The sequence below is a fragment of the Protomyctophum bolini genome, assembly GCF_963924005.1.
Source record: "Protomyctophum bolini genome assembly, chromosome: 6".
NCBI lineage: Eukaryota > Metazoa > Chordata > Actinopteri > Myctophiformes > Myctophidae > Protomyctophum > Protomyctophum bolini.
Window position 1 is genome coordinate 50638444 of NC_137867.1, and position 23977 is coordinate 50662420.

Below are 23977 nucleotides of genomic sequence, written 5' to 3' on the forward strand. Positions count from 1 at the left end.
TCGGAGTCTTCTTCCAGGCTGCGTTTTTATTTTATTTTATCAAAACAAGCTTGATTTGCGACTCATTTCTCTAAACGATGTGATCGCTGGTTACATAACGACCGCAGGAACCCGTTACATAGCGATAATTCACTTCCTGTCATTCCATTCACTGAGAGAAAAGGCTTTCAAAATAAGACGGCTTAACGTTGGAGTAGACGGTGGCGTCCTGCGAGTTGTCCAAATCAACCACCAGATGGCGCTGGTGGCGGCGAATGAGTTTTAATTTATATCGTCTAGGGCAGTGGTTCTCAACCATTGGTCCTTGAGGGGGTTCCAGGTGGTCCGGGGACCACCAGGGTTCCTTGGGGAGGGTTCCAGGTGGTCCGGGGACCACCAGTGGTCCTTGAGGGGGTTCCAGGTGGTCCGGGGACCACCAGGGGTCCTTGAGGGGGTTCCAGGTGGTCCGGGGACAACCAGTGGTCCTTGAGGGGGTTCAGGTGGTCTGGGGACCACCAGGGGTCCTTGAGGGGGTTCCAGGTGGTCCGGGGACCACCGGTGGTCCTTGAGAGGGTTCCAGGTGGTCCCCATGCAGCTAAATGATGGAGAGTTGGTAACCAAATGGACCCTTATAGATCTTTAACTCTTGAGACTTTGAAATGAAACCAAATGGACCGTACACGGTTCCATTTGGTTTCATTTTACGCTCTCAAGAGTTAAACATCTGTATTACTTAATAATTTACAAGACGTCTATACAATATTAGAGAAAAGCCTAATTGTTATTTTGATCAAAATGTGGCTTTTATCTCTCCTAATGGTATAAACATCAACACAGCATGGAATTGTGGACAAAATCTCATCCAACGATAACAAAATATTCTTTAGTTTTGGGTCTGAGAGGCTGAGGGCTCTATTTCCGTCACCGCTAAACCCCTTATCCATAAACTTCTTTGCTTTTTTTTCTCCAATGTAAATCGACACGTTGCAAGCTTGTAGATTGGCTATTTTAACTATTAAAAAAATGTTTTTGATGCGGCATTCCTATACCTAACCTGACTCGGCCAGATGGTGGCAGTATTGAGTTCAACAGTTCCCTCCTCCTACCTCAATCTGGTCTCTCAAGCAGAAACGATGAACAGGAAGCAGCGGGACAACAGTGATGATAGCTCCATAATAATGTAGAGTTGTAGTCCTGTTAGCTTGTGTTTACATTAGAGTTGTAGTCCTGTTAGCTTGTGTTTACATTAGAGTTGTAGTCCTGTTAGCTGTGCGCTGTGGCAGAGCTTCAATACGCCACCAGTCTGGCGTTGATCCCGCCTCTAGTGGACGTACAGCCGCGTATCGCTCCGATCAGAACAGGATCGGAGTTTCGTCGTCTCTGCCCGAGAGAGACCAGATGGAAGCAGGAGGAGGAACTCACCGCTGCCCCTCCTGCTTCCATCTGGTGGAGTCAGGAGGTGTTCACCCGCCCGGTTCTAAATGATATCGTCCAGGAGGTGCGGCGTTCCCACCCAGTCCAGCGTGCGCGGCTCGGAGGCGGCCATGATCATGCACATGAACTGCTTCCCCGTGCGGCGGTCCGTGGGGTAGACGGTGGTGGGCGTGAAGCGCCGGTTCCGCTCCACGAAGTCGCAGAGCCGCCGGTAGACCGCCGGGTACTCGTGGCGCAGAGACACGCCGCGGAGACGCAGCTCGCGCTGGATGTTGATGAAGCACACCTGAGAAACACCACATGGTCACAAAGGTTGCACCCTAGGTTTGACCCTAAACTGGGGTTCACAGTGAGAAACACATGGTTATAAAGCTTTAGGACATATATTATTCATATATATATATATATATATATATATATATATATATATATTCATCTTTATTAATTTGAACATTCAGTGGATTTTCTGTGGTGGTTTTCTCTGTGTCTGTGAAGCGTTTTGAGCTGCAATGAACAGCCAAACAGGCCTCAACAGTAACTCTCTTACCTCTCTCGCCCGGTGCCCCTCCTCTCTCTCCTCTCTCTCCTCTCCATGGTATTGTCTCTTACCTCTCTCGCCCGGCGCCCCTCCTCTCCTTCGCGGTCGATGTCGGCGGTCCCGGGAGGCGGGGTCAGGATGAGGGTCTCCATGTCGACGCCCCCTCCCCCCCCCTCCTCCTCCTCCTCCCGGTGAACCTTCCTCTCCGGGCTGAAGGACGCCAGCGCCACCTTGAAGCCACAATTTACAATTTAGACATGTAGCGGACACTATAATATCTATATAATAAACTATATGAGAATACATTATAAGTGTAAGGGCTAAGATGGAGTCTGAAGAGATGGGTTTTCAGACTACTTAATGTAACTCTGAGAGTGTAGATTTGGTTCCAAACTATCATTTAGCTGGAGACGCCCTGGAACTCCCTCAAGGACCCTTGGGGGTCCCCGGACCCCACTTTGGGAACCACTGATGAAGTGAGTAAATCTGTTGTAGTGAGTAAATATATTTTAGTGAGTGAAGGTAATATAGTGAGTAAATGTAATGTAGTTGAGTAGTTGTACTCGGTTCACTGACCCTGGCGTACTTGCAACTAGTAACTGTGACTGTCTATGGTGCTGAAGTCATGTTGTAGCATTGAGACTAGCTGTGACTCTGTCTATGGTGCTGAAGTCATGTTGTAGCATTGAGACTAGCTGTGTCTCTGTCTATGGGGCTGAAGTCATGTTGTAGCATTGAGACTAGCTGTGACTCTGTCTATGGGGCTGAAGTCATGTTGTAGCATTGAGACTAGCTGTGACTCTGTCTATGGGGCTGAAGTCATGTTGTAGCATTGAGACTAGCTGTGACTCTGTCTATGGTGCTGAAGTCATGTTGTAGCATTGAGACTAGCTGTGACTCTGTCCATGGTGCTGAAGTCATGTTGTAGCATTGAGACTAGCTGTGACTCTGTCCATGGTGCTGAAGTCATGTTGTAGCATTGAGACTAGCTGTGACTCTGTCCATGGTGCTGAAGTCATGTTGTAGCATTGAGACTAGCTGTGACTCTGTCCATGGTGCTGAAGTCATGTTGTAGCATTGAGACTAGCTGTGACTCTGTCCATGGTGCTGAAGTCATGTTGTAGCATTGAGACTAGCTGTGACTCTGTCCATGGTGCTGAAGTCATGTTGTAGCATTGAGACTAGCTGTGACTCTGTCCATGGTGCTGAAATCATGTTGTAGCATTGAGACTAGCTGTGACTCTGTCCATGGTGCTGAAGTCATGTTTTAGCATTGAGACTAGCTGTGACTCTGTCCATGGTGCTGAATTAATGTTGTAGCATTGAGACTAGCTGTGACTCTGTCCATGGTGCTGAAGTCATGTTGTAGCATTGAGACTAGCTGTGACTCTGTCCATGGTGCTGAAGTCATGTTGTAGCATTGAGACTAGCTGTGACTCTGTCCATGGTGCTGAATTAATGTTGTAGCATTGAGACTAGCTGTGACTCTGTCCATGGTGCTGAATTAATGTTGTAGCATTGAGACTAGCTGTGACTCTGTCCATGGTGCTGAAGTCATGTTGTAGCATTGAGACTAGCTGTGACTCTGTCCATGGTGCTGAAGTCATGTTGTAGCATTGAGACTAGCTGTGACTCTGTCCATGGTGCTGAAGTCATGTTGTAGCATTGAGACTGACCTTGGCGTACTTCCGGACGGTGGGGGTGTGGCTTCGTGGCGCCGCCCCCCCGGGGGGCGTGGCCTCTCCCACGGCGATGCTAACGTTGAGCAGGAAGCACTCGTTGGGGTCGTACTCTCCGCCCGCGTCGCGCAGCTCGCCGCAGTACTCTCCCAGGTTGTCCTTGAAGCTGTCCAGCTCACGCAGGCTAGAAATAACATAATTATTATTATTATTATTATTACTATACGGTAAGCTGTCCAGCTCACGCAGGCTAGAAATAACATCATTATTATTATTATTATTACTATACGGTAAGCTGTCCAGCTCACGCAGGCTAGAAATAACATCATTATTATTATTATTATTACTATACGGTAAGCTGTCCAGCTCACGCAGGCTAGAAATAACATTATTATTATTAATATTATTATTATTCTGGGTGCCTGCCATGCAATGGCAGAAACACAGGTTGAAATCCGTAACACATACTTACTCATTGTAATAATCGTCAATACGTGAAACTTTGACCTGTATGGCCGGGAATGGTGTGCTTGTGCTTTTCTTTCCAATTCGGGTTACCGTGCCGACGTAATTCGCAATAAACGTCGCGAAAAATCCCCATTCAAAGTCAATGGAGAAACGCGTGGAAAAACCGAAAACGACACGTTACTTTGGAGCCACATTGCTCTGGCATATTATTACATAGAAACACAATTTAAACGTCAAACAGCACACGAGGCCATCGACTTTCTTGTGGTTCAGACGGAATTCGAATACGTTGCACGGTTTGCCCACTATCGCAGTTCAAAGTGTGTGTGGTCTGAGCAATAATCTCGACGCCCAGAGAGAGAATCGGACAGAGGGAGAAGCCACTGTGAAGACTGTAGCGAAATTCTCAGAACAAATCGTCCTCACGGCCAAAATATTAACTTTACACGCATGGGTTTCGGTAATTTAGCCACACTCTTTCACCCAATGTCACAACCACGGCCCAGATACATACGGTATGTGAACTACAGCCCTGAAAGCGACAAGTGTACCATCATAATGTCTCATAAAATTCCATGTTAACTGCCTGAATGAGTCAGTCATTAAGGGGGTATTAGGGGTATATTAGGGGCATTACCTCAGGTATGTGGGGGACATGGCCAGCCCGTCCAGGCTGGTATTAGGGGTATATTAAGGGGGTATTAGAGGTGTATTAAGGGGGTATTAGAGGTGTATTAAGGGGGTATTAGGGGTATTTAAGGGGCATTACCTCAGGTATGTGGGGGACATGGCCAGCCCGTCCAGGCTGCGCTGCAGAAACACGCCCGACGCTGACGGGTTGGGGAAACCCAGGAAGAGAACGCCACGCCCCCGAGACAGGAAGCCCACCTGGGGGGGGGGGGGGAGTTCATGGAAAATAACTTTTCAAGACTGGAGTTAGTTGGTTTCTACCCCACAGCAACTATAAGTAAAACATACTCCCCCCCCCCCCCCCTACCTTAGCGAGCCTAGAGAAGGCCTTGTGAACGTCGGGCGTCTACCCTCTCTCCCCCTCCCTCTCTCCCCCCCCTCCCTCCCCCCACCCTCCCCTCCCTCCTCCCTCCCCTCCCTCCCCCCACCCTCCCCTCCCTCCCTCCCTCCCTCCCTCCCTCCCCTCCTCCCTCCCCTCCCTCCCCTCCCTCCCTCCCCCTCCCTCCCACCCTCCCCTCCCTCCTCCCTCCCTCCCCACCCTCCCTCCCCTCCCTCCCTCCCTCCCTCCCTCCTCCCTCCCTCCCTCCCACCCTCCCCTCCCTCCTCCCTCCCTCCCCCTCCCCTCCCTCCCTCCTCCCTCCCCTCCCTCCCCTCCCCCTACCTTAGCGAGTCTAGAGAAGGCCTTGTGAACATCGGGGGTTTCCCTGCAGTGTCGGATGACGTGTCGGCAGACGGAGCCCACGCGGCCGTACAGACAGCTCCCCTTGTGGACGTCCCAGTCGCTGCGCCGGCAGCCCCGCGAGCAGTAGTAGGTGTAGCAGCTGTGGCACGACTTGAAGTACAGGCAGGCGTTGAACACCGTCTCTGTACGGCGACACCTACAGTACAGTACAGCATGAGTACAGTACAGTACAGTACAGTACAGTACAGTACAGTACAGTACAGTACAGCATGAGTACAGTACAGGCAGGCGTTGAACACCGTCTCTGTACGACGACACCTACAGTACAGTACAGTACAGTACAGTACAGTACAGTACAGTACAGTACAGTACAGTACAGCAGTAGTACATCATGGTGTCGTCTTCATTGGGTTAGTGGTAGCAGTAGCGGTATTGTTAGCGTTAGCGTTAGCATACTGACCGGTTGTTGGAGCACATCATGGTGTCGTCCTCGTCAGGGCTCTGGTCCGGCGAACACTCGTCGGCGCTCTTCAGGCCGTCGCTCGAGGCCACGCCCCCTCCTCCCCCGATGGAGGCGGAGTCAGGGTAGACCACGCCCCCTCCCCCGATGGAGGCGGAGTCGGCGTCGTCTCGGAACGCTTCAGGGTTCATCCTCCGGATGGACGTCGGCTGCTTGTCCAGCGGAAGAGGCTCCGCCTTCCTGGACAAGGACCAATGGGATTATGAGTTTTATTATTAGAGGCTCCGCCTTCGTGGACAACGACTCAGAGGCTGCGAGGCCTCGCACCTTTCGCGTCTCGCAGCCTCGCGGACTTGCCAGGGACCCCAATAAGAGAAGATTCTTACGGCTCTAACAGTGATTCTCAACCCGTTTAATTTCAAGGACCCCCAGTTTGACATGCATTACGCTACGGACCCCCATTTAATGGCATTTCTATCTCTGGGACCCCCAATGTGTATTGTAAAATCAATGTTAATGTAACTCTGAGTGTACAAATGGTTCCATTTGTACACTCAGAGTTACAGACCCATAAGGGTCCATTTGGTTCCAATAAGGGTATAAGGGCATAAGGGTTTAGGGTATAAGGGTTTAGGCCCTAAACCCTTATACCCTAAACTTTAGGGTTTAGGGTTCAGGGTTACCTGGACATGGAGGCCGCCTCCTCCTCGTCGATGAGTTTCTTCAGCTGGTCCAGGATGTCTTCGCTGGCGCGTCGACTCGGAGGCTTGTAGTCCGTCACCAGGTCGGCCAGCAGCTCGTCCAGCTGCTCTAGACTCTGCTGTAACGACGAGGCGTTCTCCTGGACCAATAGGGATAGGGTTAGACTAACGAGGCGTTCTCCTGGACCAATAGGGTTAGGGTTAGTCTAACGAGGCGTTCCCCTGGACCAATAGGGTTAGGGTTAGACTAACGAGGCGTTCTCCTGGACCAATAGGGTTATAGCGTTAGTCTAACGAGGCGTTCTCCTGGACCAATAGAGACTGAGTTAGTTTAACTAACTAACTACCTAAACTAAAGCCCAAAACACACCAATTGCAACGCAAGGTGCGGTTTACCTTGAAACAAACGTGAACTAGTGTGGTAGACTAAGTCCATTAAGGTTTTTCAGAAGACTAAATATGACTAAGACTGAATGGTGTTATTCAGAAGACTAAGACGAAATCTTTTCTGGCAAAATTAACGAATTTATCGGCAAAATCGCTTTTTGACGCTTTTTGACCCTGTGCCACCCCACCTACCCCTAACCCTAACCCAGGGTTTCTTATTTACATGATTGCCTTGCGCCTGTAATTAGATAGACAACACATTACAGCTGTAATTAGATAGACAACACATTACAGCTGTAATTAGATAGACAACACATTACAGCTGTAATTAGATAGACAACACATTACAGCTGTAATTAGATAGACAACACATTACAGCTCCAGTGTTCCTCTGTTTGTTTGTTTGTCTCCTCTCTTGGGCAAAAAGAACAATGTCTGTAACAAGTAATCCGATTGTTGATCTTGTGATAGCAGCTTATTGTGCATTGTTTAGAGTTGTGATTCTCAACCCGTTCAATTTCCAAGGACCCCCACTTTGACATGCATTAGTCTACGAACCCCCATTTAATGGAATTTCCAACTCTGTGACCCCCGATTTATATTATTGTAAAATCAATGTTAATTTAACTCAGAGAGTTACCTAACGGGTCCGTTTGGTTCCATTTGTACACTCTCTGAGTTACAGACCCATAAGGGTCGACTTGGTTCCTATAACTATCATTTGGCTGGGGACTCCCTGGAACTCCCTCAAGGACCCCTGGGGGTCCCCGGACCAGACTTTGGGAACCACTAACCTGCGTCTTGTCTCTGCACGGCGAGGCGGAGGCGAAGCAGGACATGCCGCCGCGCTGCTCGGCGTCGCGCCGCGAGTCCAGGACGTCCCAGCTGGCCGAGCGTTCCGGCTCGGAGGACCGCGACCCCCCCGCGGGAGGTCGGAGGTCGTTGTCCGTGATGGTTATCTCCGGGGTGACGAACCAGTGGCGGCCGGACACGCTCCGGGCCGTCTCGGACGCCGTGGGGCTCTTGTCGATCAAAGAGTTGTCAGACATGGAGAGAGCCGCGTAGCGTCTGGGAGAGCTGGAGAGGTTGACCACCACCGGACGCTGGCGCTGGTGATGGTGGGCCTTCAGAGCCGGGACGCATACTTTGGTTACACATAGCATTGGTTACACATAGCATTGGTTACACATAGCATTGGTTACACATAGCATTGGTTACACATAGCATTGGTTACACATAGCATTGGTTACACATAGCATTGGTTACACATAGCATTGGTCCGACTACATTACAGTTGGTGAGGGGTGCGTTAAAACGACCGGATTAAAGTTGGTGAGGGGTGCGTTAAAACGACCGGATTAAAGTTGGTGAGGGGTGCGTTAAAACGACCAGATTAAGGTTACACCAGACACACGGCACACTCGTATGGTCTCTCTTATTTACAAACGGCAGCCGTAGGGCCCCCCCCCCCGCCCCCCCTACAGAGCCGTTTATATCTTATCTCATTTACAGGCTTGTGGTCGCTGTCGTCTGCGGGGCGAAGATCGTCGGCCGCCGCAGCTTTCCTGGGGTCCAGGAGGTTGTTCCTGGGGTCCAGCAGGTTGTTCCTGGGGTCCAGGAGGTTGTCGTAGCTCTGGCCCCGGTGTGGCTCCGCCCCCCCGCGGTGTGGCCCCGCCCCTGCCCTCTCGGCGTGCGACGACAGGATGTCGTCCCACGACCGCGAGTAGGACTTGGAGTCGACGCCCATCCGCAGAGGGGGAGGAGCTTCAGCGCACGGGACGGCGCTCCAGTGCGTCACTCTGGTGGGAGTGGCCTGTGACAGGGGAGGAAATGCATTACGTTGATTGGTTGACTCTGGTGGGAGTGGCCTGTGACAGGGGAGGAAATGCATGACGTTGATTGGTTGACTCTGGTGGGAGTGGCCTGTGACAGGGGAGGAAATGCATGACGTTGATTGGTTGACTCTGGTGGGAGTGGCCTGTGACAGGGGAGGAAATGCATGACGTTGATTGGTTGACTCTGGTGGGAGTGGCCTGTGACAGGGGAGGAAATGCATGACGTTGATTGGTTGGTGATATTTGGCTCCCCCTTCACATACGGATGCTGAGGTGGTTTCATGTCTGCTTTTCACATGACATGAATAAACGAACATCTCACGGTTAACCCTATAGTTACCTGGGACACGTAGGAAGCCGGGGGATTGGTGGAGTAGCCCGACCCCGCCTCTGAGCCGTACCACTCGTCGCTCTGCGGTTGGACCACGCGGGCGTGTCTCCGCCCCTCCGTGTAGTACGCCCGTGCCGGGAAGTGGTGCTCGGGCGGCAGGGCGCGGCCGTAGGCGTCGGCCCCGCCCCCCGCGGGGGGGTGGTGTTGGTAGTACAGCCTGGGCGGAGCCGTCTGGATCTGATAGGTCCGCGGGTCGTCCCCTCCGAAGAACGTCCGGGCGGTCGGCCCGGGCGGCGTCTGGACGATGTAGGAGGACGGCGCGAAGCCCGACGGTTCGCCGCCCGGCGGTTTGGCGTAGGCGGCGGCGGAGGGGGGGGGCGGGTACAGCGGGTGGAAGCACGGCGGCTCCATCTCGGCGAAGTAGGGCGACCCCCCCACCCCCACCACGCTGGGCACGGCGTGCACCGCACGCGTCCGCGGGTCCTGAACCACATATATAATATCATTATATATTCATATCATATTATATAATGATCAGGGTCTTGAACCAGATATATAATATCATTAATATAACACGCGTCCGCGGGTCCTGAACCACATATATAATATCATTAATTGCGAACGCAGTGAGCACTTACTATGAGACCTAGCAGATCATGTCTGTCCGTGCGTGCGTCTGTGTGTCTGTGTGTCCCCCCTTTGTGCCCATATATGGAGCTGAGTGATTTGTTTGTGATTGATGCAACACACTCCATATTTGGACGTATAGCTGCTTTGGGGACTCCTTATATGGTTATGGCTGAGTCATATGTACGAGCTGCGTTCGCTTCCCGCGTTTGCGCGTCTTACTGGTATAATATACAATGCAATGCAATATCGTTGCTGTCGGGAGGAAACCTCATAACTCCATTTCTTTATTCCATGAATCAGTTCTACTGAACACCCTTTACGTCTGTGTGTTGTTTCGAAAATATTGAACCAATGGAAAGTAGTTGGACAAAACCTAGTTGGACAAAACCTCTTAACTCCATTGGACGCTCAAACTGCTAAAGCAGCTAACTCCACCACCTCTCCCCCTCTCAAACGGTCTGCTAAAGCAGCTAACTCCACCACCTCTCCCCCTCTCAAACGGTCTGCTAAAGCAGCTAACTCCACCACCTCTCCCCCTCCATTTAAAGTCACAAGTTAACAAAAACAACTTTGATGGGGCAGTATTGCATTGTTTTAAAAATATAAGGTTTTATTAATTTCCTTAAAACATATATTTTTTATTTCCTGAAAAATTAACATTTTGGAGTTATGAGGTTTCCTCCGTTTTCTAGGGTTATTGTTAAAGTTACTTAAAGGACCACTTCGCCATTTTTCAACCATTTCTTCATATAATTGGTCCTCACTAATGTCCATGATAAAATACCACCATTCTTTTCCTACTCTGTCTGTGTATGCAGGACTGTATGCAGTTCAGAAACCAGTCTGTGTCTCATAGGAGGGCTGTGGGCCGTTCAGAAACCAGTCTGTGCCTCATAGGAGGGCTGTGGGCGGTTCAGAAACCAGTCTGTGTCTCATAGGAGGGCTGTGGGCCGTTCAGAAACCAGTCTGTGCCTCATAGGAGGGCTGTGGGCGGTTCAGAAACCAGTCTGTGTCTCATAGCAGGACTGTATGCAGTTCAGAAACCAGTCTGTGTCTCACAGGAGGGCTGTGGGCGGTTCTAACCTTACCTGCACGTAGCACACTTTTGGAGTGAAGTTCTGTCCGGCCATGAAGCATTCCTCTGGGAAGTACGAGCTTGGCCTGGAAGGAGGACATGTTATTATAACTAAAACTAACGAGAAAGATTGTAAAACATTTTCGTTAATAAAAACGAAATAAAAACCAGAACATGAAAAGAAAGACGATAGTGTGTCAGGGTTATGATTTGGGTTATGGTTAGGGTGTCAGGGTTATGGTTAGGGTTAGGTTTATGGGTAGGGTTATGGTTAGGGTTAGGGTTATGGTTAGGGTTAGGGTTATGGATAGGGTTAGGGTTACGGTTAGGGTTATGGTTAGGGTTAGGGTTAGTGTGTCATCACCAAACTAACTGAAACTATAGACAGAAGTTAGGGTGGCTTAGCAGCCGCTAACTATGTATAGGCTTCATCTGTAACTGTGATATCCTTTATTTGAAATGCTATCTTTTCTTGAGGTTTTATTACACGATACTCACTCCGGTCCTTTTCAATCCTGAACCTGACTCATCCATCTGGGTTGAAATGGGCCCAAATAACTTAAACTAAAACTAAAACTAAGCGTTGTCACAAAAATAAAAACATACTAAAAAATTAATAAAAACTAGCAAGGCCGCTCTAAAAACTACCTAAAACTAACTGAATTACAAATATAAATAAGTCAAAACTAACTAAAACTAACTGAATTAGAAAAATAAATAAGTCAAAACTAACTAAAACTAAACTATAATGAAAAATCCCAAACTATGTCTAACCTGTGGAGGAGGGGCCTAACCTAGGAGGAGGGGTCTAACCTCTAAGGGGGAGGGGTCTAACCCTGGAAGGGGGAGGGGTCTAACCCTGGAAGGGGGAGGGGTCTAACCCTGGAAGGGGGAGGGGTCTAACCTGGGAGGAGGAGGGGCGGCGCTCACGTATCTGGGCGACTCCTCGGTGTAAAAGTATTCGCCGGGCGTGGTCGGGCGTTCTCCGGCGGTGAAGTCGTAGTAGTCGCCGGGCGAAGCCATCCGCCGCGCGGCGCCAGCAACCTCCGCGGCGACCTGCTGCAGCGTTGAGGTCGCAACGGAAACATTTAGATTTTAGTCTTTTGAATAGTTTTCATTTAGTCTCAGTCACATTTTTGTCACCTGGAATGCTTTTGTGTTAGTCCAGTTTTGGTCGACTATTATATCATAAGACTTGTGTTTTGGCGGGCCTTGATGCCGTCGTAATTTCTGATTTCACATTTGCTGAAAATATGTAAAATGACTTGCACTGGATCTCTTGTCCACTATCCTAACATTTTAGTCGAGTTTCTTATTTGTTGACGAACTTGTCAGTACATTTAGTCTCAGTTTAAGTCACCGTAGCTTAGTTTTAATTTAGTTTCCATTTAGTTTTATCGTCAGTGAAAAAAAAGGCAGTCGGCGACGTCGTAGTTTTAGTCGACAAAATCAAGTCTGCCACACACCTGCTGCAGGTAATAATAATAAACACACCTGCTGCAGGTAATAATAATAATAATAAACACACGTGCTGCAGGTAATAATAATAAACACACCTGCTGCAGGTAATAATAATAATAATAATAATAATAAACACACCTGCTGCAGGTAATAATAATAATAATAATAATAATAATAAACACACCTGCTGCAGGTACGAGGTGTTGGGCATGCTGCGGGACGAGTAGCGCCCCCCGGTGGCCGCCGCCCGGCGGTACTCGCGGCCCAGCGAGTCTGTGGGCGTGGCCGTGGGCGTCGCCCGGGAGGTGTAGGAGAAGTGGCGAGGGACCGTCAGGCTGCGAGCGCTGCCCCCGTGCTGCGGGTTAAAACAATAGGCCGTCAGGCTGCGGGTTAAAACAATAGGCCGTCAGGCTGTGGGTTAAAACAATAGGCCGTCAGGCTGCGGGTTAAAACAATAGGCCGTCAGGCTGTGGGTTAAAACAATAGGCTGTCAGGCTGTGGGTTAAAACAATAGGCTGTCAGGCTGTGGGTTAAAACAATAGGCCGTCAGGCTGTGGGTTAAAACAATAGGCTGTCAGGCTGTGGGTTAAAACAATAGGCCGTCAGGCTGTGGGATAAAACAATAGGCTGTCAGGCTGCGGGTTAAAACAATAGGCCGTCAGGATGTGGGTTAAAACAATAGGCTGTCAGGCTGTGGGTTAAAACAATAGGCCGTCAGGCTGTGGGATAAAACAATAGGCTGTCAGGCTGCGGGTTAAAACAATAGGCCGTCAGGATGTGGGTTAAAACAATAGGCCGTCAGGATGTGGGTTAAAACAATAGGCCGTCAGGCTGTGGGTTAAAACAATAGGCCGTCAGGCTGTGGGTTAAAACAATAGGCCGTCAGGCTGTGGGTTAAAACAATAGGCCGTCAGGCTGCGGGTTAAAACAATAGGCCGTCAGGCTGTGGGTTAAAACATATAACGACACCATATATTTTTCCAAGCGGTTATCAATCACGATACATATTTTTCAAGCTACTTAAACAATACTACCACCTACAAGGTGTATACAGTATAACTCACCCCTCCCCCGTGCTGCCTCTGGTTATAAAACATATAAAACAATACTACCTCCTACACGTTAAATAAAACAATACTACCTCCTACACGGTAAATAAAACAATACTACCTCCTACACCTTAAATAAAACAATACTACCTCCTACACCTTAAATAAAACAATACTACCTCCTACACCTTAAATAAAACAATACTACCTCCTACACCTTAAATAAAACAATACTACCTCCTACACCTTAAATAAAACAATACTACCTCCTACACGGTAAATAAAACAATACTACCTCCTACACGTTAAATAAAACAATACTACCTCCTACACGGTAAATAAAACAATACTACCTCCTACACCTTAAATAAAACAATACTACCTCCTACACGGTAAATAAAACAATACTACCTCCTACACCTTAAATAAAACAATACTACCTCCTACACGTTAAATAAAACAATACTACCTCCTACACGGTAAATAAAACAATACTACCTCCTACACCTTAAATAAAACAATACTACCTCCTACACGTTAAATAAAACAATACTACCTCCTACACGTTAAATAAAACAATACTACCTCCTACACGTTAAATAAAACAATACTACCTCCTACACGGTAAATAAAACAATACTACCTCCTACACGTTAAATAAAACAATACTACCTCCTACACGGTAAATAAAACAATACTACCTCCTACACGGTAAATAAAACAATACTACCTCCTACACCTTAAATAAAACAATACTACCTCCTACACGGTAAATAAAACAATACTACCTCCTACACGTTAAATAAAACAATACTACCTCCTACACGGTAAATAAAACAATACTACCTCCTACACCTTAAATAAAACAATACTACCTCCTACACGGTAAATAAAACAATACTACCTCCTACACGGTAAATAAAACAATACTACCTCCTACACCTTAAATAAAACAATACTACCTCCTACACCTTAAATAAAACAATACTACCTCCTACACGTTAAATAAAACAATACTACCTCCTACACCTTAAATAAAACAATACTACCTCCTACACGGTAAATAAAACAATACTACCTCCTACACGGTAAATAAAACAATACTACCTCCTACACGGTAAATAAAACAATACTACCTCCTACACGGTAAATAAAACAATACTACCTCCTACACCTTAAATAAAACAATACTACCTTCTACACCTTAAATAAAACAATACTACCTCCTACACGTTAAATAAAACAATACTACCTCCTACACCTTAAATAAAACAATACTACCTCCTACACCTTAAATAAAACAATACTACCTCCTACACGGTAAATAAAACAATACTACCTCCTACACGTTAAATAAAACAATACTACCTCCTACACGGTAAATAAAACAATACTACCTCCTACACGGTAAATAAAACAATACTACCTCCTACACCTTAAATAAAACAATACTACCTCCTACACCTTAAATAAAACAATACTACCTCCTACACGTTAAATAAAACAATACTACCTCCTACACCTTAAATAAAACAATACTACCTCCTACACCTTAAATAAAACAATACTACCTCCTACACGTTAAATAAAACAATACTACCTCCTACACGTTAAATAAAACAATACTACCTCCTACACCTTAAATAAAACAATACTACCTCCTACACGGTAAATAAAACAATACTACCTCCTACACGGTAAATAAAACAATACTACCTCCTACACCTTAAATAAAACAATACTACCTCCTACACGTTAAATAAAACAATACTACCTCCTACACGGTAAATAAAACAATACTACCTCCTACACGGTAAATAAAACAATACTACCTCCTACACGTTAAATAAAACAATACTACCTCCTACACCTTAAATAAAACAATACTACCTCCTACACGGTAAATAAAACAATACTACCTCCTACACGGTAAATAAAACAATACTACCTCCTACACCTTAAATAAAACAATACTACCTCCTACACGTTAAATAAAACAATACTACCTCCTACACGGTAAATAAAACAATACTACCTCCTACACGGTAAATAAAACAATACTACCTCCTACACCTTAAATAAAACAATACTACCTCCTACACGTTAAATAAAACAATACTACCTCCTACACGGTAAATAAAACAATACTACCTCCTACACGGTAAATAAAACAATACTACCTCCTACACCTTAAATAAAACAATACTACCTCCTACACGTTAAATAAAACAATACTACCTCCTACACGTTAAATAAAACAATACTACCTCCTACACCTTAAATAAAACAATACTACCTCCTACACGTTAAATAAAACAATACTACCTCCTACACCTTAAATAAAACAATACTACCTCCTACACCTTAAATAAAACAATACTACCTCCTACACGTTAAATAAAACAATACTACCTCCTACACGTTAAATAAAACAATACTACCTCCTACACCTTAAATAAAACAATACTACCTCCTACACCTTAAATAAAACAATACTACCTCCTACACGTTAAATAAAACAATACTACCTCCTACACGGTAAATAAAACAATACTACCTCCTACACGTTAAATAAAACAATACTACCTCCTACACGGTAAATAAAACAATACTACCTCCTACACGGTAAATAAAACAATACTACCTCCTACACCTTAAATAAAACAATACTACCTCCTACACGTTAAATAAAACAATACTACCTCCTACACGTTAAATAAAACAATACTACCTCCTACACCTTAAATAAAACAATACTACCTCCTACACGTTAAATAAAACAATACTACCTCCTACACCTTAAATAAAACAATACTACCTCCTACACCTTAAATAAAACAATACTACCTCCTACACGTTAAATAAAACAATACTACCTCCTACACGTTAAATAAAACAATACTACCTCCTACACCTTAAATAAAACAATACTACCTCCTACACCTTAAATAAAACAATACTACCTCCTACACGTTAAATAAAACAATACTACCTCCTACACGGTAAATAAAACAATACTACCTCCTACACGTTAAATAAAACAATACTACCTCCTACACCTTAAATAAAACAATACTACCTCCTACACCTTAAATAAAACAATACTACCTCCTACACCTTAAATAAAACAATACTACCTCCTACACCTTAAATAAAACAATACTACCTCCTACACCTTAAATAAAACAATACTACCTCCTACACGTTAAATAAAACAATACTACCTCCTACACGTTAAATAAAACAATACTACCTCCTACACCTTAAATAAAACAATACTACCTCCTACACCTTAAATAAAACAATACTACATCCTACACCTTAAATAAAACAATACTACCTCCTACACGGTAAATAAAACAATACTACCTCCTACACGTTAAATAAAACAATACTACCTCCTACACGGTAAATAAAACAATACTACCTCCTACACGTTAAATAAAACAATACTACCTCCTACACGTTAAATAAAACAATACTACCTCCTACACCTTAAATAAAACAATACTACCTCCTACACCTTAAATAAAACAATACTACCTCCTACACGTTAAATAAAACAATACTACCTCCTACACGGTAAATAAAACAATACTACCTCCTACACGTTAAATAAAACAATACTACCTCCTACACCTTAAATAAAACAATACTACCTCCTACACGTTAAATAAAACAATACTACCTCCTACACGGTAAATAAAACAATACTACCTCCTACACGTTAAATAAAACAATACTACCTCCTACACGGTAAATAAAACAATACTACCTCCTACACGTTAAATAAAACAATACTACCTCCTACACGTTAAATAATACAATACTACCTCCTACACGTTAAATAAAACAATACTACCTCCTACACGGTAAATAAAACAATACTACCTCCTACACGTTAAATAAAACAATACTACCTCCTACACGGTAAATAAAACAATACTACCTCCTACACGTTAAATAAAACAATACTACCTCCTACACCTTAAATAAAACAATACTACCTCCTACACGTTAAATAAAACAATACTACCTCCTACACCTTAAATAAAACAATACTACCTCCTACACGGTAAATAAAACAATACTACCTCCTACACGGTAAATAAAACAATACTACCTCCTACACGTTAAATAAAACAATACTACCTCCTACACGTTAAATAAAACAATACTACCTCCTACACGGTAAATAAAACAATACTACCTCCTACACCTTAAATAAAACAATACTACCTCCTACACCTTAAATAAAACAATACTACCTCCTACACGTTAAATAAAACAATACTACCTCCTACACCTTAAATAAAACAATACTACCTCCTACACGTTAAATAAAACAATACTACCTCCTACACGTTAAATAAAACAATACTACCTCCTACACCTTAAATAAAACAATACTACCTCCTACACGGTAAATAAAACAATACTACCTCCTACACCTTAAATAAAACAATACTACCTCCTACACGTTAAATAAAACAATACTACCTCCTACACCTTAAATAAAACAATACTACCTCCTACACGTTAAATAAAACAATACTACCTCCTACACCTTAAATAAAACAATACTACCTCCTACACGTTAAGTAAAACAATACTACCTCCTACACCTTAAATAAAACAATACTACCTCCTACACCTTAAATAAAACAATACTACCTCCTACACCTTAAATAAAACAATACTACCTCCTACACCTTAAATAAAACAATACTACCTCCTACACGGTAAATAAAACAATACTACCTCCTACACCTTAAATAAAACAATACTACCTCCTACACCTTAAATAAAACAATACTACCTCCTACACCTTAAATAAAACAATACTACCTCCTACACCTTAAATAAAACAATACTACCTCCTACACGTTAAATAAAACAATACTACCTCCTACACCTTAAATAAAACAATACTACCTCCTACACGTTAAATAAAACAATACTACCTCCTACACGGTAAATAAAACAATACTACCTCCTACACCTTAAATAAAACAATACTACCTCCTACACGGTAAATAAAACAATACTACCTCCTACACGGTAAATAAAACAATACTACCTCCTACACCTTAAATAAAACAATACTACCTCCTACACGGTAAATAAAACAATACTACCTCCTACACGTTAAATAAAACAATACTACCTCCTACACGGTAAATAAAACAATACTACCTCCTACACCTTAAATAAAACAATACTACCTCCTACACGTTAAATAAAACAATACTACCTCCTACACCTTAAATAAAACAATACTACCTCCTACACGTTAAATAAAACAATACTACCTCCTACACGGTAAATAAAACAATACTACCTCCTACACCTTAAATAAAACAATACTACCTCCTACACGGTAAATAAAACAATACTACCTCCTACACCTTAAATAAAACAATACTACCTCCTACACCTTAAATAAAACAATACTACCTCCTACACGGTAAATAAAACAATACTACCTCCTACACCTTAAATAAAACAATACTACCTCCTACACGTTAAATAAAACAATACTACCTCCTACACGGTAAATAAAACAATACTACCTCCTACACCTTAAATAAAACAATACTACCTCCTACACGTTAAATAAAACAATACTACCTCCTACACCTTAAATAAAACAATACTACCTCCTACACCTTAAATAAAACAATACTACCTCCTACACGGTAAATAAAACAATACTACCTCCTACACGGTAAATAAAACAATACTACCTCCTACACCTTAAATAAAACAATACTACCTCCTACACGGTAAATAAAACAATACTACCTCCTACACCTTAAATAAAACAATACTACCTCCTACACCTTAAATAAAACAATACTACCTCCTACACCTTAAATAAAACAATACTACCTCCTACACGGTAAATAAAACAATACTACCTCCTACACGGTAAATAAAACAATACTACCTCCTACACCTTAAATAAAACAATACTACCTCCTACACGGTAAATAAAACAATACTACCTCCTACACCTTAAATAAAACAATACTACCTCCTACACCTTAAATAAAACAATACTACCTCCTACACGGTAAATAAAACAATACTACCTCCTACACCTTAAATAAAACAATACTACCTCCTACACGTTAAATAAAACAATACTACCTCCTACACGGTAAATAAAACAATACTACCCCTCCCCTGTACAGTATAACTCACCCCTCCCCCCTCCCCTCCCCCGTACAGTATAACTCACCCCTCCCCCGTGCTGCCTCTGGTGTTTGGCGGCCGCGGCCGCCATGGTGTCGGGCTTGATGTCGACCCGACAGCGGACGTGAGGGCTGGTGGCCCCGCCCTTCTCCGGCCCCGCCCCCTCCTCCTCGCCGTAGCAGGGCGAGTAGCGGCCTGCGCAGCCGGCTGCGTCGGGCGGCTGCAGCCTGCTGGGATGCACCTCGTGCAGCAGAGCCCGCGTCGCTGCGCAGACGACAGGAAAGAGTTAACGGGAACTAACGGAATGAGAGAGGAAAGAGTTAACGGGAACTAACGGAATGAGAGAGGAAAGAGTTAACGGGAACTAACGGAATGAGAGAGGAAAGAGTTAACGGGAACTAACGGAATGAGAGAGGAAAGAGTTAACGGGAACTAACGGAATGAGAGAGGAAAGAGTTAACGGGAACTAACGGAATGAGAGAGGAAAGAGTTAACGGGAACTAACGGAATGAGAGAGGAAAGAGTTAACGGGAACTAACGGAATGAGAGAGGAAAGAGTTAACGGGAACTAACGGAATGAGAGAGGAAAGAGTTAACGGGAACTAACGGAATGAGAGAGGAAAGAGTTAACGGGAACTAACGGAATGAGAGAGGAAAGAGTTAACGGGAACTAACGGAATGAGAGAGGAAAGAGTTAACGGGAACTAACGGAATGAGAGAGGAAAGAGTTAACGGGAACTAACGGAATTACCAACAAAAACAAAACGTCGACTGAACTAAATAAGAACTACAATAAAACAATACATGCACGATGAGTAACTAAAATATGATAACATCGCATGATAAAAAGGTATTTTTGATCTGAAGTCAGCTTGTGGTACCTGGCCTTACTAGTCATGACCTGAAGTCAGCTTGTGTGCTAAAGTATAACATAATGTATAATGTATAATGTATAATGTTTATGTACATGTATGTATATTACTATAAAGCTAAAGTATGACATAATGATTAAAACACCAAGGGTTTCCCGCCCAGATGGGGTTAATGTGCCTCTCTGTTCTAACCTTGGTAGGACGACTGCCTGCGCGGGGACACGTCTGGCCTCCAGGGGTCGCCGCTGAGTTGAGCGGTGGTGGCGGTCCTTTGGGCGTCCCTGCTGCGCCTGCCCGGCCCGGGCGTGGACCCCTCGAAGGCCATGGTCAGCAGGCTGGTCTGGACGCGAGGCGCACTCTTGGACCGCGTCCTTCTCTTTGGTTCTGCCATGTCCACCTAGTGGTGGGTTCAGGTAACAACTTAGCTGTCCGCCTAGTGGTGGGTTCAGGTAACAACTTAGCTGTCCGCCTAGTGGTGGGTTCAGGTAACAATTTAGCTGTCAATTACAATTTACAATTTAAGCATTTAGAGACTCTTAATCCTAATCCAGAGGGATTCACATTAGGCAGGAACAAAAAGCATGGCAATACATCACATACATAACAAGTAGTTCTCATGAAACATGTTTAAGCTAAGAACGTAACAGTGGAATCTCTATATAATTAAACTATATATGAACTATACATACTATACTATACATATAGTATAGTATATACTATAAAGTGCTATGTCTACATACAATGCAATTCTAGTGCTGTCTACGTAACATGCTATAAGTCTGTATATCTAAGGAGCTATCTAAGCGCCTAGTGCTGGGTTCAATTAACAACTTAGCTGCCTTTGACGGAGCATTCCGTCAATTCAAATCCAACCAAGACAACGTCAGTACGTTACAGTGTAGCGATACAGTGATACGTATCGTATCGCTGTTACACTCATCAGCCCTCCATTTGAAAGGCCAGGGACCCCCGTAAGAGAAGATCTTTACGGCTCTAGCAGTGATTCTCAACCCGTTTAATTTCAAGGACCCCCAGTTTGACATACATTAGTCTACGGACCCCCATTTAATGGCATTTCTAACTCTGGGGACCCCCAATTTATATTTTAAAATCTATTTTAATGTATAACTCTGAGGTGCAGTACCCATACCCACCACCAGGTCGTAAGGGTGCAGTACCCATACCCACCAACAGGTCGCTGGCGGCCAGCGGCTGAGCGCTCATCAGTCGCTGGCTGAAGATGTCGGGCGCCGAGAAGCGTTGTCTCGCCTGGCGGCCCGGCGAGTTCCACGGCACGTCGGCCTGCCGCCTGTAGGACAAACACGGTCATTACAGTTAGTAAAAATGTGTAAAATGACTAGTTTTTATTTGTTGACGAAATTGACAATTTATTTAGTCATCATAACTTAGAGTTATAATTTAGTTTCCATTTAGTTTTCGTCAGTTGAAAAAAAAGGTAGTCAACGAACATTTTTCGTCATAGTCTTAGTCGACAACCCTGCTCCTAACCTGTAGAGGGAGCTAAAATAATCCTGCTGCTAACCTGTAGGGGGAGATAAAACAACCCTGCTCCTAACCTGTAGGGGGAGCCCTCCCTAAAACAACCCTGCTCCTAACCTGTAGGGGGAGCCCTCCATGTTTTCCGGGCGGCAGTTCTTCCTCGTCGGTTGATCCTCCTGCGGCGGGGGGGCGGGGTCACATGGTCCGCGGCGGGGCGGGGCCTCTTTGAAGGGAGCTGATTGGCCGGCGGAGGAGATGAGGTCGTCGTGGGTCACGGTCGATCGCAGTAAGTCCGGCAGGTTTGTACGTGTCATCTTAAAGGGACGACGGGCGCGTACGTGTCATCTTAAAGGGCCATTTCACCTGCTGGAAGAAACTGCAGTCACTCAATGTTAAACCAAATTACTTCTAAATGCTGACAGTTTTCTGAAAAACCTCATGTTTCTGTATCAGTGGTGCTCAATATTGGATGTCATGTGATTGTCTACCGACCCCCATCTGAAAATATGTTATTCCAGGAACCCCTCAGAAGCGAAATATTTGAGTTAAAAACATTTGCTCTGATAGAAGATGTATTTAAAGATTTGTGCCGCATTTTTACGATTTTTCAAAAATAGCAGATCTACAAGCTCATAGCTCATAACTATTTTTCAATAGCTAAAGTATAACATAATGCTTAAAACACCAAAAGTGGTTCCCGTGCAGAATGGGTAGGTTTCATGACATTAATTTACATTCATTTTTATTTTTATTTTTTATTTTAGGTTTCATGACCACAAAAAAAAACAGATCTTTGAACACTCAAAGCGCATTTTCTGTGTTCTGGGGTTTTCTCTGGGGTGTGGAATTTGAGCTGCAATGAAAACAGGCAGAACAGTGAAAACAGTGACATCTGCTGGCAAATGTGGGTGATGATGTTATAATATGGGATTTGCAGGCTGTGACATCACAATCAGCAGGAAAATCAGAGCACTTGTTTGAGCCAGAAAAGCCCCAGACCACAGAACTGAATCTACTGAATGTTAAAAGTTCATGTTTTCTTTAGTGCAAATCATGAGCTCAGAAAACAAAAACTAATTACAAAAACGATTAAATTAAATGTCACAATCCCTTTAATAGTATTTGTAGTAGACAACAGTAGCACAATTTCAAAATGTGCACTCTATAGCCAGAAAAAAAATGTAGTGTGTTTGTGTGTTTGACTAGGGTTTGACTGGATTGCTGGATTACTACAATGACCAGAATGCTTTGCTGCACTTCCCCTCCTCGTGGAGGGGAAGTGTCTCTTACTGAGACAATATGTAGTCCAGGAAGGAAGTGGAACACACGTCTCTGCTTCTGGTGGCTGATATTGTCCTTCTAATGAACGTTAGACTAGTTGAAAACACACGTCTCTGCTTCTGGAGACTGATATTGTCCTTCTAATGAACGTTAGACTGGTTGAAAACACACGTCTCTGCTTCTGGTGACTGATATTGTCCTTCTAATGAACGTTAGACTGGTTGAAAACACACGTCTCTGCTTCTGGTGGCTGATATTGTCCTTCTAATGAACGTTAGACTGGTTGAAAGCACACGTCTCTGCTTCTGGTGGCTGATATTGTCCTTCTAATGAACGTTAGACTGGTTGAAAGCACACGTCTCTGCTTCCGGTGACTGATATTGTCCTTCTAATGAATGTTAGACTGGTTGAAAACACACGTCTCTGCTTCCGGTGACTGATATTGTCCTTCTAATGAACGTTGACGACCCCCATCTGAAAATATGTTGTTCCAGCAAGCAAGGCTTCTCCAGAGTTAAAAGCGTTGCTTTGAAAAGATATGTATTCAAAGATTTGCGCCACATTTTCACGATTTAAAAAAGATTGCAGACCTACAAGCTTGTAGCGCGGCAATTGTAGATCTGCTATTGTAGATCGGCAGCTTTTAGATCTGCTATTTTTCAATAGCTAAAGTACCAAAAGGGGCAGTTTTGTGCTTTGTGCGGTGCTACTCAGAGTGACCACTGGT

At 44.4% G+C, this 23977-nt stretch overlaps 1 protein-coding gene across 1 annotated transcript; it reads right to left on the reverse strand.

Annotated features, from left to right (window-relative positions):
- Positions 1-1456: 1456 nt before the first annotated feature.
- Positions 1457-22283, reverse strand: LOC308317092 (apical junction component 1 homolog; the record flags this gene model as incomplete). The annotated part of the gene is made up of 17 exons (XM_080765886.1): positions 1457-1699; positions 2023-2181; positions 3628-3814; positions 4868-4986; positions 5450-5666; positions 5931-6170; positions 6614-6771; positions 7813-8162; positions 8501-8831; positions 9194-9667; positions 10903-10975; positions 11794-11948; positions 12535-12705; positions 19644-19861; positions 20662-20866; positions 21658-21778; positions 22087-22283. The coding sequence occupies 17 exons, from the start codon at positions 22281-22283 to the stop codon at positions 1457-1459; spliced, it is 3618 nt and encodes a 1205-aa protein (XP_080622012.1).
- Positions 22284-23977: the final 1694 nt, after the last annotated feature.